The sequence below is a fragment of the Spermophilus citellus genome, assembly GCF_964194105.1.
Source record: "Spermophilus citellus genome assembly, chromosome: 11".
Lineage (NCBI taxonomy): Eukaryota > Metazoa > Chordata > Mammalia > Rodentia > Sciuridae > Spermophilus > Spermophilus citellus.
The window spans coordinates 21,919,807-21,934,972 of record NC_138192.1 but is presented as its reverse complement, the minus strand read 5'-3'; the positions used below and the strand labels follow the sequence as shown (position 1 = coordinate 21,934,972).

General features: G+C 41.5%; 2 protein-coding genes across 3 annotated transcripts in view; both read right to left on the bottom strand.

The window, feature by feature from the left end:
* LYPD1 (LY6/PLAUR domain containing 1) overlaps positions 1–8,808 on the bottom strand; it is a 30,058-nt gene extending 21,250 nt beyond the window's left edge. The window contains exons 1-2 of one of the 2 annotated variants that reach the window (XM_081262175.1): positions 8,707–8,808; positions 5,959–6,096 (exon numbers count right to left, since the gene is read on the bottom strand). In XM_081262175.1, the coding sequence (XP_081118301.1) occupies positions 5,959–6,096; positions 8,707–8,788 (220 nt within the window). In that variant the 5' untranslated portion in view covers positions 8,789–8,808. Of the gene's footprint in view, positions 1–5,958; positions 6,097–7,433; positions 7,896–8,706 lie in introns of those variants that run through there. The other variant, XM_081262174.1, reaches the window with a different exon arrangement.
* Positions 8,809–9,364: 556 nt separating this feature from the next.
* NCKAP5 (NCK associated protein 5) overlaps positions 9,365–15,166 on the bottom strand; it is an 858,948-nt gene continuing 853,146 nt past the window's right edge. The window contains exon 18 of the mRNA XM_081262221.1: positions 9,365–10,822. Within this exon, the coding sequence (XP_081118347.1) occupies positions 10,544–10,822 (279 nt within the window). The 3' untranslated portion in view covers positions 9,365–10,543. The remainder of the gene's footprint in view (positions 10,823–15,166) is intronic.

Sequence of the window (15,166 nt, the reverse complement as noted above, 5' to 3'; positions counted from 1 at the left end):
AAATGAGGAAACAGTATGCAATGTAGCTAATGCTGGGATATCTGGACCATCCAGCCAAGGTAGATATGGAGAGTGGATGAGGCAATTTCCCTCAGCATCCAGGCATGTTTCCATTTGGAAGACCAATTTATTTAAGTTGGTTAAACTGACTGAATTTTTCATTATCCTGCTGTATCTCATAAGAAAATAGGAAGGCTGTTTCTACATTTTCCAGGAGAAGAAGGTAAGCTCCTAGACATAAGCACCTCAAAGTTCTCCGAGTATGGAAAGATGGAACATAGGTGCTTTCTCCTCTTGTGGAGCTAAATGCCCTTTCCAATTGATGGGTGAAAAACAAAAGTTGAGGTGCTGAGCCCTTCTACACAGTGTGCTAAGAAACATTTGTCTGGTTTGGGAATTAGAACTAACTCAGTCATTCTACCAGAAGGAAAAAAAAAAAAAAAGAGGAGGAGAGGCAGAGAGAGGGAGGAAGGAAGGGAAGGAGAAGGATGGAAGAGAAAGAGAGCAAGTTGATTTTTTTTTTTTTTTTTTTTGGTTTCAGGAGTATATAAAGCAAGCCGATTTCCTTTTCAAAGTTCAAAGGAAATGGTGTGTTTTGTTTTCATACTTCGTCTCATTTCCACTTGGGGGAAAAAAAAGCAGCTTTGAAGCCTCTCTGTTTAAACTCATTAGGAAAACCATCAATGACGGAAGCTTTCATGAAATCGTAGCAGGAGGAATTAGCGTTATGGGAGAGTCGGATCAATCTTAAAACGTTTCATCTGTGGAGATGGGAGGTCAGCATGGCTGCTTGTTCAGCTGGAAAGTTAACATAAACAAATGCTTCACTTACTGTGAGTCCAGGGACTAAAGGCATGTGATATTACCCCTCCAAACACTTCCTCCCAAGCCAGCTCTGCCTGCCACATTAAAGAGATGGATGCACCTGGAGAACTAAGTGAGCAAGCTGATTGGCAAAATGTCTTGCCCTGAAGAGAAGGGTGTTCTTTTAGTGTCTAGAAAGGCAAGGAGGAGTGATATTGACATTCATGGCACAGAATTTCTTCCTGTGTAATTCATAACTTTATTGAAGTGGACATTGAACAGCAAGGATGCTGTTAATATACGTGGATATCTTTCTTGACATTGGAATTCCTTTTATTTTCAAGTTTTTTTTTTTTTCTAACCTGTTTAAGTTTCCTTTTCCAAAGTTAAATGATGGTTAGTTTTACATTTCTGTTTTTTACTTTATTTGTAGAACATATACCATAATCCATCTGATCAATTCAAAATGGGTTTGAAGGTGAAAAAGTTAAGGACTATAGGTGTGATATCTAAAAGGGAGAAAACAGAGAGACCTGGCAGGAGGAAGGAAGATATGGGGCAGGTGAAAGATACCAGATTAGCTGATATCACTGGTATACCTAAAAAAAAAAAAAATGCTTCAGGGAAAAAAAATGTTAGACAATATCTTTTGTGCCTACAACATAGCATGGGTTAAATAATTTGTAATCTGAACATTTACAAAGAAAGACCATATTTTTCTTACAAGGATTACGTGTGTGTGTGTGTATTTGGGCATATACAAATATACATAGGCAAAAATATTAAAAAACAAACTCATACAGACCCGTACTGTTGTGTGTGTGTGTGTGTCTGTGTGTGTGTGTGCACGCACGCGCTCAAATGCATGTGCAATCTTAAATAAAAGAATCCAGGATAAAGGGACAGTGGTATGAGATTGATGAGCAGAACTGGGTGTCCTTCCTGCCAAGCCAACGCCAAAGACAAACTAGAGCCTATGAGTTTAAATCTTGGTAAAATTAAGCAGAGCTACACTTGACAAAACACTGGCTGTGGTTACCTTTTCATTTTTGTCTTCTAAGAGTGGGTGCTGATTGTTCTATGAACATCTAGTCCTCTTGCTATCCCTTTAGATCATGAAATTAAACTACTCAAAACCTAGAGCCATCCTTGCCCAACTTAATGAGCAACAGACTAATCCAAAGGAAAATAGCCTTTACTTATACAGCTATAATGTAGATGCAACATGGCATGTAAATCAGTAACTCTTGTATTGCAAAACAGACAAATAGATTAATGCTTGTTGTAAAGGATGGGTGAAGAGATCGATTAGGTTACTGATTCAGACGATGAACTTTCTCTCAATATACTGCATTTAACTTTTAAATAAGGTTTGGGAGAACCTGTAACATTTTGCTCACTGACAGAGCTATATTTTACTAAGGGCAGAAATTGGCTAGTCTATAAAAATTAAATTATGCCCCTTTCACTGTATCTAGTCAAGAGGAAAAACTCTAATTACAAGATTGCACTGTCAAACAAATGCAAATTCACATTCTTTATACCCTGGTTTAAAAATTCATGCTGGAAGGTGGGGGAGGCTTCTATTCTGAAATGAAAATCAATATTTGAAATATTTTATGGAATGCAATGATAAACAAGAGCAAAAGAAGTGTCCTTATCAAGGGTGCTGGTATATAGACACTAACCCATTAACTGCAGAGCTGGTGACAGCATGTGTCATTAGTTATGCAAACATTTAAATATCAATTAGTAAGAACAATGAAAGAAGCTGAAGCAAACCTTCTCTTCCCCATAGCCTAAGCCTTATTATTCTGCAAATGACCTAGGAGAAAGAGAGCAATGGCAAATAATCTCAGCACCTAATAGGAATGCCACTCTGGGGGATAGGTAAAGGTTAATTTTAAATGTATTTCCCAATTGAAAATTAAATGTACCCGACTTAAAGTTCATAAGAGCTGAGTTTGCAGACTTAATCCAGAAAGGACTAACTGAAGGCCTAGGCATATTGCACTGTTGGTAGTTTTTGGAGAGAGCATGCCTTTCATTACTCCTTAATGTCAGATGGGTTTAGTTCATTAAAATTTCTTGGTCCATTTGAAGTCTTAGATTTTCTATGTCTATGAAAAATGTGAGGCCACACAGCACTCAAATTTTAACAGTCCTACAGGTTGGTTTTCATGTTCTTTTTTTTTTCCCAAAGGGAAGGAATTTATTAAATAATTATATGCCTCTAACATTTTTTTTTTCCACATCCCCTTTGTGGCCTTTCTACCCAGCCTGTCAGGTCAACTTGATAATAGTTGCCTAAGTCCTTAGAACTTGACCTGTTATCTTTTCAGGGAAACACACAGTTCGTTTTACTATATAAGAGGCTGGTAGGAGGTATTATAGCAAAGGTTTTATCTTGAGAAACAGGTTTCAAGTACCTTTACTAACAGGTAAGAGTGGTGGACTTGGATCAGACATCTAACTTTTGTGGAGTTTTCTCTGTTCCTCTACAACAAAAAATGTGAGCAATTCTTAGTTAGACTACTCCAGGATCACTTGGGGAGCTTATAAAAAATCAATGGCCAGATATATCATGGACTATGAAATGAGCTTCAGGTTGTGAGGGGAGGGGGGTATCCATGTGGAGTTGAATAAAACTCCAGGAAGATGTCAATATTGCACCCTTAACTAGGAATCAATGGGTCCTTTCAACTCTAAGGCAAGAACCTCAGGACCTTAATTCTGATTTTTATTCCTAATGGTATCATTTAATACCATTATTTTCTTTCTCTGAGTGGAGAAGTTGACCACACAATAGAATTAAATGCTGGCTGATTGTAATATGGGGAAACAGTTCTCAAAAGAGGACTACCAGATTTCATGAACTATGATATATAAAGTAGTAGGGAAAGAGCCAAATACATAGGGTACAACAAAAGTTAGGTCTTGTTACAGTGATGCTTATGCTACATTGTTGTCATTTAACAATGGAGGTTTTAGGTTTGTTTTTCATCCTCCTTGACAAAAAAAATTTAACAGGTCTCTAATAATCATATGGCAATAAACATGAAAGTGCCTTGGGAGTATGAGCCCCCAGGCAATGCTCTCTGATGCAGAAACAAGTGGATTTGGCTAACTTTTACTAATTTAGGCTCACAATTCCTTCTGCATACCTGGAACTAGTACTTTTCCCTCATAGCTGGTTTTTTTCTTTGTGTTCATTAACCGTTCCTGTTTTCCAAACTTCACAACTGAGATGGACTTATTCTATTGGCCCATAACCTGTGGCTAGAGAAACCTGGTTTGTAGATAAGACACCCATCTTGGGTTATTAAAAGCAAGCAACCTCAGGCCAGGCACTTGGTGACTCTGTGCTGAAGTTTTCTTTGGATACAATGGGAGTTTATAATGCCCACTCTGCCTTTTCATAGTATGGTTTGGAGAAGAGAATGAAGCAAGGTAGAAAAAAACAAACAAACAAAAAAACCCCAGCACTTTGAAAATGGAATGTGTGGTGTTCATCTTAGAAACACAGAGGGAAGAAGTGTTTCTCAGGAAAAAAAAAAGTTACCTTGAATTCAGTTCATATCATTTTCTCAACTATATCCCAGGTTATAAAACACAATGCTTAGGTAAACAGAGGCCTCATGGATGCTGAAAAGTTCTTCATGTGTCCATAGTACCTCCCCATTTTGTCTGGCTCTATCTACTCTAAGGTAGAAAGCTGGAAATACTTAGAAGTAATAATTTGGAAGTAATAATAAAGTGTTTTCAGTGATTAAATTAAAACCACAACAATTCTTCTGGTAGAAGGACAAGATATTTGGGGCTCAGGTAAAATGTAGGAATGAAACACAAGTACCAAAGAATTGTAAAAATTATCCACAGTCTTAGCTAGAGAATCACCACTAAGTTTTGTTTTGTTCTGCCTTTTTAATAGCCCCCCAATCCTATGTGAAAATAATGCTTGCTTCTTTTCTTTGGACAAGTTATTCTTGAGAGCAGTTAAGTCTCAGCCTTCCCAGAAGAGTGATTTTGGTAGAAAGAATCCATACCCTGTCCAGTAAAGACCTAAAAGGAACAGCATGTAATACCACACACACACACACACACACACACACACACACACACACACACACCATGTCACAGAACAGTGATGAGCTGAGCTGTGGGGAGCTAGCAGGCGTACTACCCAAATAACAATGGCAACAAGACATTTTCAGGCCCTTATTGAGAGGAAACTTTTCCAAAGTGCTGGTTTTAAAACTACCATTCTTGTAATGATTTACCAGTGGGTTAAGGGAATCACTTTGTGGGGCTCTGTGGGCAGTTTGCTGAACAAAACAGGGGAAGAGCTCCTTTTTATTCTATATCATTAATCACATGATGGTATTTCCCATTTTTTTCAATAGCTTTTAATTGGCAATGTCTCTCTTATGGGTTTGACCTTGGAAGTGAAGCAAGAATTCCAAACATTTTCTTAAAATTTCAGTTACATTTTGGGGGACTTGGGTTTAGAAAAGACAATTAGGGGGCATGCTCAAGAGTCCTACCCACTTCTTCCCTTCCATAATGCCCAGGCCCCTTACTCAGCCAACTAGCAGTTGCACCAGTGGGGCTGGGAACATTCCTTTGAAAGATCTTAGCAATTTGTGCCTGGAATTTGATGCATTACTTCTAAAATTAAATAAAGATCCTATAGTGTTCTTCAAAGAAATATGGTGTGGTTCTCTGACAAAACACATTTTTCAAGCACTGACCTCTGGGAACCTCAACTAGCTCCATATTTCAGGCTGACATCGCTCACAGACTACTGTCTAGTTTCCCAAGCAGAGGCTGGTTATTCATATATTTTCCATCCTCTGATCTGCTTTTAGCATGAGGAGGGGAGGGGAGTAAATAAAAAGAGGAGAGCCACTGATTTAAATGCACTTCTCCTCCCAAGTCCCTTGGGGAGAAGCCCTGGTAATTAACTCTAATGAGATTAAAGTAACTTGGAACTCTTCATTTTCCCAGCATTGTAAAAGTAAATCTGTGATAACCAGTGTGTGTGCTTATGCATTAAATCAAAGTCAGTCCTTTTTTTTTCCTGTAATTTAATGCCCCCTCCCACCTCCCACAACAGGCTGAAGGGCGGAGGGAGCGTCTCACCCGGGCTCTTACCAGCACTTTGCTCCATCACTTCTTTTTGACACATGTCTTGAACATTCACTGTGCAATTCACGATGAACTCAGGGGAGGAGCAGTCGTTGTTCAGCTGGAATTCTTCGCACTGGTAGCACTGGATTTGTAGCGCAAAGCCTGCAGAACAGATGCAAAGGGATTCACAACAGACCCACACTGGGTCCACCCCAGACCCCACGACCCCCCTCCTGCCCCACAGAGCTGTCAGTTCCAGGCTTTAAGATGCTTGCGGATCGGGTGTCTTCACACATGTAGCTGACGGGAGTGGGCGGCTCGGGTACCCAGGGTCTCCCAGGATAAAGTGTAACGCTACCTGGGACCCTTAGATGCCTGCTCTAGACACAAAGAGTGCATCCAACACTACTTGGGTCCTTTGCCCAAGAAGTTGAAAGGAGGAGGGTGGGGTACAAATCGGACTGCGAGGTAGTTCTAGAGATGAGCTTCAGCTCCAGTCTGTGCCAGAGGATTTGCCTAATTGCTAATTGGTTACAAATTACTTAATTACTATTTTGGCACCATTCATGATTGCATTCGCAGACGCCTTTTCAGATTTATTTATTTATTTATTTATTTATTTATTTATTTATTTATTTGAAGTCAGCGTTCCTGTGCTGTGGCTCCAAGGCTTCCTGCGCTCCAACCCCGGAACCCGAGAGGAGTCGCTGGACGCCAAGTGTTACAGCGCCCTAAGTCCTGGGTCCCTTCTCCGGGACTGTTCTCTCTGCGGCGGGGGCGGCTGCAGCTCGTAGAAGGCAACCTGCGCGCTTCCAGGACCACGACCCCGCAGCTCTTTCCGGACGCGGATTTTCTGGGTAAGCATTGGCTTAGGGTCTGCAGTTGGGGTCCCAGCTCTGAAGAGCTCAGTCGGGAGCTGGTAAGCGAAGAGGAAGCCAGACATCTGCATCTATCATTGCTTCAGCTGGTTGCTCTCTTTGGCTCTGGGACCTTCTGTCTAAACCTAATGGCCAGCGCTCCCTCTGCCCCTGTGTGCTGCCTTCTAGCCCCACATTGATATGGCTCGGAGTGTAACAACCCAGCCCAGGCGCCGCCGGGTAGCAGGCTGCCGCGGGGCGCTGCTCACCTGTCGGCGGCGCCACTCCCACGGGTTGCCAGAAACGCTAGGCAACTTGGTGGGGTTCGGGGAGATGCAGTCCCCTCTCCTTCCTATAGGCCCCCAGCACTGTTCTGATCCTCCGTCTTTCCCAGCCCAGCTTCTCCCCACAGAGCTGCCCGAGCAGCTGCAGCTGGGAGTCGCACAAATCCGCCGCTCCCGGGCGCGGGACTTGGCGACTTTCCCAGTCTGGCGCCTCTAGGCACCAGACGCCACCGCTAAACTCCCGCTGGGCATCCCCAGAGCAACTGGCCCATAGCTGGGCACATGGGGGGGCGAAGAGACCAGAGGGTCGATGAGGTGTCCGCGACTAACCGGGCTGCTTTCCTCTTCATCCTCTTACCTGGAAGCAAGAACAATCCGCAAAAAGTTGTCGCGATGCCGAGGACCCACATCCTCCCGGAGACGCGGGGCCGGAAGCCGGCAGGCGCACATCAGATGCGGCGACCGCAGCGGAGGCTGCCCGGGCCGCAGTGGCTGTGGCTGTTGAAGCTTCTGGGGCCCTTGCTGCTGCCTCCTTGGCGACTGCTGCCGCCGAGAGGAGCCGCAGGTGTCGCCCGCGGCCCCCGCATCGCCCGCGCAGGGGCTCCTAGCTGCGGGTCCCGGACTCCTCTTGCTAGCGCTCCCGAGACGAGAGCGGCGCCTGTGGAGTTGGCGGCTCAAGCTGAAGAACTACTGGCGATCCAGAGCACCCAAAAAAAGTCTCGCCTTTTCTCCCCTCCACCCACTCCAGGCACCACGTGACGGCTGCCGAGTTGGGGTGGGGGTGGCGGGAGGGGAAGGCTGGGACCGTCTGTGTCCCCACCTCCTTCCTGCCGTCCTTTTCTCCCGCCTCCGCGCGTTCCTGGGAAAGGGTAGCCTAGGATTTGAGAAGGACCCTAGTTTTCAGAGGCTGGGAGACCGGAGGAGGAGGACCCGTGAGGAGGGAGCAGCAGGTGCCGCGGGGACCTGCGCACCGCAGACTGTGGGACCTAGGTGGTGAGGGTTAGAAGACAGTGTCCTGGGCTGGACCTCCCGCGTCCTGTGCTCCGCTGGCTAATAACCACTAAGCCAGCAACTGGTTCTGGACCACTCAGCCGGAGCACCGGTGTTACAGCCGCCCCGGGCGACTGGCCTCGGCTGGGGAGGTGATTATTCTGTACCCCGCAAAGTTGCACAACTACAGAATCCCTGGGGCGTCCCGTTTAGTATCGCTCCCTTTTCCTCAGAGAAGCCCCTCCTTGATTCTCATTACCGTTCATCTTCCACCATGTGGGTGGGAGTGTGGTGAGGACCCTGCAGTGACAGGCGCGTTTGCCCCAGCAGCACTCTCTCTGCCCACCTGCACTGCACAGCCGGAGGGTGCCTTGACACTGCCCGCGTCCCCTAGTCCAGGGGAAGGCTGCCTCGGGGACAACTATTGAGATCCATACCACCAGAAAGCAAATCATAGTGAAGAAGAGGATTTCTCTCTTCCATCCTCTCCCTCCAGAAGGCCAGACAGCTTCATTCTGCTTTGCAAAGCCACGAATTATTAGTATACATTCGGTAAGACACCCTCTCTACCCAGGGCTTGACCTCCGGTCCCCCGCCCGAGCCCCAGCCATTTCTCTTTTGGTCAATGCCAAACGACCCACCTTGTGTATTCCCGGGACGCCACGGTGCTATTTTTCGCCTTCCTTGTCGAGCTTTGCAGCAGGTGGTGCCGGAGCCCCGCATTCCTGCCCTCAGCTCATGGTGCACCCCCACCCCCACCCCCGCCCCGAATCCCGCTGGTTCCCACCCCTTTATCCCCAATCCTTAGGGAGCATCCTTTTCTGTGGAGATACCCTCTGAAGCTTTGCCCCTCTTCTCCTCCTGCTACGTCTTGGGGGAAGGAAGCGCTCAGGCTAGGACTCAGATCATTTATTTCCCCATCCTGCCAGCAGAGCGGGTCTGGAAATGGGCATAAATGACTTTCTTGTAATTCTTCTGCAGAGATCATTCCGTATCTGCCTCAGGGCCCTTCTTTCCCTTTGCCCCCCCCTCTTCCTTTCATTTCTAGTTGGTTAACCCCTCTGGGAGACTGAAACGTTTTGACCATTACTCGCCTGTCTGCAGACTCTGATCTTACAATTGGCTGAATTGCTATCACGGGAGCAAAAGGGCCAGTTTATTTATTCCTTCGGGGAATCCACCCTTGGAACGCGTGTTAGTCAGGATTGAAATAACTGAGCGGGCCAAAGGGTCCTAGAACAAGTTCTTTCCAGCTTTCAGAGTGTGCAATTGTGATAGGACTTTTATTCAGAAATGAAACAAAGGGATTTTTAAAAGTCTGAACGACAAGGGCACTTTACATAATTTTCATTAAAGGTAACAAAGTTCAAATATAACAAATTGCACAAATTAACAAAATAACACTGATCATACAATATCCTTTAAAGAAACAAATGTGTGCTAAAGTAACCATATAGATCCTAAAAATATTTCTATTATGCCTAGTTTACAAGCTCCTGTACAAAAGCAATTATAAATAGTTCACATCTAGAAAAAATACACATAACCTTTAAAATAGAATTTATCCTTACATATAAACAGTCTTTGTAGAAAAAAAAGAATATTAAAAGTAAGAATTTTTTATAGCACCAACCATTTTATGTTTTAAAAAGTGAACATGGCAAATAGGAATTTGCTTTCATTTTGAGAGTACTCAGATTTTAATAAAAAGAGCAAGAAGATAAGATCAGCAAATACTACTCAGAATCAGAGAGAAGCACTGAGTAGAAGAGGATGTAAGGAAATGTTTGGAGGGAAACCTGCTATTGGAATTAGGGTTAGATTGCTACTAGATTCAGTGTCACACTTCCAATCTGTGTTCACACTTTATTTTTCAGGAAAGGCAGAATTACACTTATCCCTATGACTTGAATCTCTCTGGCAATACTTTTGAAATGATGGTAGAATTAAAATTTCTATCAAAATGATATTGTAAGATAGAGATTACCATGAGCCCTCTGTTTTTTTTTTCCATAGGCCTTGTTTTAGGTGTACCCACAAATAATTTGAGGACTAGAACAATGAACTTCACAAAATCTTTAGTCGAAATTTTAAAATATATATATATTATCATCCACTTCTAAGACTTAGTACATCAATTCAAGAGCATGGCACTGATTCCATTTATTGCTATCATTTTTTCTCCTACAAATATAATTTCTCTTCCAAAACATTTACAACTTCTGTACAAGTATTCAAAAAAAGTGCAAAATTAAGAAGTCTGTATCGTGTTTACTTTTTAATGCTCTTGAAACACAATAAATGGAGTTGTTCTTTATTGCCCTACCAGAGACATATGCTCTGCTGGGTCGCCTGCTGTGAATGTGACAAGGTAGACTCTGGAGTTGCAATAGTTTATGGTTATCTCTATATCTCCCACCCCCGCCCCATTTCCTTAAGTGCACTATTCCCAGCTGTCACTAAGAGGGGAAAAGTCCTTTATACATCATTTGAACCTTGACTTGCACAAGAAGAGAAGCTATCGTATAAAGAATCACTCAAAGATTCCAAATTATCTACCCCAGGTCTATCTGAGCTACTTAAAGATGCCTCTTCATTTTTTTCTTTTTCTTCCTTTTGTCCTTCAACCTTGTTCAGAGAGTTCTCTTTTTCTAATAAAATCACGGTATTGCTGTTAAATTTATTGAATGACTCCAGGGAAATTTTAGATAATCTATTCTCAGAATCTTCTTTTGTTTCTTCAACTTGTTTCAATTTCTGCAATAAAAAGAGAAAAATATTAGAAACATATTTCTTTGGAAAATCAAGTTATCCCGTCCAATATTCAATTATTAGCTGCATAAAGCGTAGTTTAAAGGGATAGAGAGAGACTACAAGTCTTTAACAATTTCCCAGCATAATTAAGTGTAACAATAAAGCTAATTTTAGGGATAAATCAAGACTTTAATCATTTTACTGAGATAAATAGGCTTCAACTTGCAAACCAGTTAAGTGTCACTTAATTTCATTTTAAATGGATCCATTTGAAATTTGTTCAGATAAAGTGCCTTATTTTTCTTAAACAGTTTCAAACTCCTCTATTTTCTTGCTAAATATTAGTTGTACTTTTTCTGAATATGGATAAGGATTGCATTTCAGCCAGAAGTTACATTACTTTGTAATAAAAAAGCATAAATCCCTTCAATTGTCATAAAAGTTAAGCACACATTAAACTTGTCAGAAGCACTGTTGTGTTTGCTGTTTGTCCCTTGATAGGACTAAAGATATGAAGATGTGATCACCAGGTCTTTAGCTATAGATTTCAGAAGGCCCAAAGGTGTAAAATTCAGGGTAACAGGTCTGCAGTTCAGTAACCCTCCCTTCCAGAAGATTCTAGCAATGCCAGTTTATACTGGAATATCGACAGGATGTTATTAATACCCTCTAGGACTTTATAAAACACTGAAGTCACACTCAGTAATCATCTAGGTAAGCCCTATAAACATGAGTATGTTCAGTTGCTCAAGTGACTGCTAAAATCAACTGAGGCACAGATGCAAAAAATAATACGAATGGAGGTTTTAACACCTCTAAAACATTTCTCATCTTCTCTTCCTCTTTCAGGAAAAACACAAGGAGAAAGCAGGGACAGGTGCTTAGAGATGACAATAGTTACCATTTATTAAATATCCACTAGGTAAAAGACAAGAGGTTTTCTCTAACAGCCTTTTCATAAACCTGCAAAGTTAAACATCTCATTTTACTTAATTTTTTGATCCATGTATATATTTTTAAGTCTTATTTTACTTTAATTGACACATAATAGTGATAATACATAGAGGGTACATTGAGATGTGTGTGTATGTGTGTTTGTGTGTATTTATGTGTGTGTAGGATGTGTAAAGATGAAATCAGGGTATTTACCACATTCATCATGTCAAACACAAATCATTTCTTTGATGTCAAAGAATTCAATCCTCTCTTTTAGTCATTTGAAAAATACAATGTTGTTAACTATTCTCACTCTTCTGTGCATTTTAATATCAGAACTTATTCCTTCTAATTGTAACCTTGTACCTCTTGGATGATTTCATTTATTTTTATTTTTAATTTTTTTATGAGTGAAGGTATTTCAGTTTATTTGCTCATTTCTTTTTATTAATTAATTTTTTATTTATATATGATAGGGGAATGCATTACAATTCTTATTACACATATAGAGCACAGTTTTTCATATCTCTGGTTGTATACAAAGTATATTCACACTAATTTGTGTCTTCATACATGTACTTTGTATAATAATGTCCATCACATTCCACCATCATTGCTAACCCCATGTCCCCTCCCTTCCCCTCCCACCCCTCTGCCCTATCTAGAGTTTGTCTATTCCTCCCATGCTCCCACTCCCTACTCCACTATGAATCAGCCTCCTTATATCAGAGAAAACATTTAGCATTTGGTTTTTTGGGGATTGGCTAACTTCATTAGCATTATCTTCTCTAATTCCATCCACTTACTTGCAAATGCCATAATTTTATTTTCTTTTATTGCTAAGAAATATTTCATTGTGTTTATATAGCATTTTTTTTATCCATTCATCTATTGAAGGGCATCTAGGTTTGTTCCACAGATTAGCTATTGTGAATTGTGCTGCTGTAAACACTGATGTTTTGACTCAGCTATCCCTCTCCTTTGTCTATACCTAAAAGTCTTGGGGCAATTTTACAGATGAGGAAAACAAGGCTCAGAGTGAAAGAACTACTTGCCCAAGGTTGCCCACCAAGTGATAGAATTTGAATTTCAGTCTGGGTGCCTTATCTACTCTTTTTTATTTCCACAACACCATAGCATTATGATGTGGTGGAAATAAAAGGACAAAATACTGGGCTTGTTTAGCCCCAGTATTCATTTTTGTTACCCAGATCTTTGAATAACATGGTGAACCGTCTTTGACATAGTCAGTTCTGCTTCCCATTATACCCCATGCCACTTACGGTTATATTGGATTTATAAAGGTGCAATAAGGAAATTAAGTTTTGATGGAGGCAAATAGAGCCAAAGCCTATGGATTCTCACAACTAAATATTTAACAGAAAAGGAAAAAAAAAAAAGCCAGCGGGGGTGGGGGGAGGCATGGAAGTAGATAGATTTGGTGTCCCAAGGTGCAGGCAGAGCTTCTCTACTATGGGAAATGGTGTAATTCTACTGGAAATATTTGAAAATCACCCTGGAATTACTGCTTCTTTCATTATACTATTATTGGGCAGAAGTATTACTCATGGAGCTAATTTTCAACCTCAAATGGCTACCTTGAAACCATAGGAGGGCTGAGCAATGGATTCCTAGCTGATTACAGAAAAGTGATTCCATAATGAGAAATAACTCCATGCAAGAGCCCCTTTTTGGTGCCGTGTGATTTTTTTTAAGCATTTTTGCAAAGAATTATATAACACAATATTAAAAATACATGGAGAGTAGAAAATGCTTTGGAGAGAGTAAATGCTTACCTACCTTTACCAAAGTATAAATGTACATATCCATTTATGTAAATAAAGAGCATTCAATGAAATTTTCTCCTCACCAGATGTCTTATTCCTTTTTCTCATTCAAGAAACATAGCATTTTTCTTGGGTTTTTCTTTTTGGTTTGGTCTATTTGCATCTCAAATGCATTCAACAAACACTGGAGAAGTTACCACAAGGCAGATGGAAGGAAGATTTTAGTACTGAGGATACACAGCTGAATAAAATTGTGTCCTAGAGGGAATAATTGAGGTCCTGGAGGCAGGCAGGCCTGAGCTCCAGTGTTCGCTTAGTCTTTCCACCCTGTGTGAGTGCATGTATGCTCTTTCTTCAGGTGTAAGTGGTGGTAAGATATACCTGTATTTCAGCATCAAAGACCATCTTAGAGCACCCTAAGGCCCTGACAAACAAGTTGCTCCATAAATGTGAGATGCAGTTCTTATTCTAAATAGTGGTTCTTAGTGTGGTCCACAGGCTAGCAGCAGAGCAGCATCACAAGGAACTTATTGAAAATGCAGATTTTTGGTCCCCACTCAGACCTACTGCACCTGAAACTCCTGAGACCCTGCAATCTGTTTTTAACAAGTTCACAGAGTGATACTGATGCATACTAAGATTAAGAACCAATTTCATGAAATCCCTCCATTTTTCCCCCTTTTTTTCTATCTTCCACATACAAGAAAAAAACATGCAGCCCTTGACTAGATTCTGAGTCTAGGTTTCTTATTTTGCTTAACGTTCTTACGTTAAGCAAAATAAGAAACCATCCATTTTCCCGCAAAAATAGAATTTCTTATTTATAATTGCATAAAATTTCATTATGTATATATATCACATAAAAATTCCCTGCTTTTCAACTATCAGCTCATATTAAGACAAAACAACAAAAAATTCAATATAGTAGGGTGCAGTGACTCAGGCCTGTAATCCCAGTGACATAGGAGGCTGAGGCAGGAGGATCACAAGTTTGAGCCTCAGCAAAGTAGTGAAGGCCTAAGCAAATTAGTAAGACCCTGTCTCAAAATAAAAAATAAAAAGGGCTGGGATGTAGCTCAGTGGTAAAGTTCTGGGTTCAATCCCCAGTACTCCTCACCCACCCACCATGCCCCGAAAAGACCCAGTATGCATGGGAAATTGTGACCCTTAAATTGTCTAAGTTTCTGAATTGAGGATTTTTTTTATGATGTCCTATATCCCACCCCATCTTCACTGTCTTCATAAAGGCCTAGCTCACCTAGTGTTAATTTGTTAGTAGTTTCTCAGTGGAGACTTCCTTTAGCCTCAGAAATCTCTAGTGCTGACTTGGGTTTCTCCACTGGTGCTGCCAGCCAAGAAGAATAGCACTAAAGCTTCTTATTTCTCTGCCTCCTTTTCGAAGCAGACTGAACCAGCCTCAACATTGTCTTGTCAGATGTCAGGTATTTTTAAACTTTTGAGGTCACGTAATATTTAAATTTAAATATTAAGAGGGATTATGGGGGCTGGGGATGTGGCTCAATAGTAGAGCACTTGCCTAGTGTGCAGAAGGTCCTGGGTTCAATCTCCAGCACTGCAAAAAATACATTCAATCAATCAATCAGTGGAGGGGCTGAATTCAAAC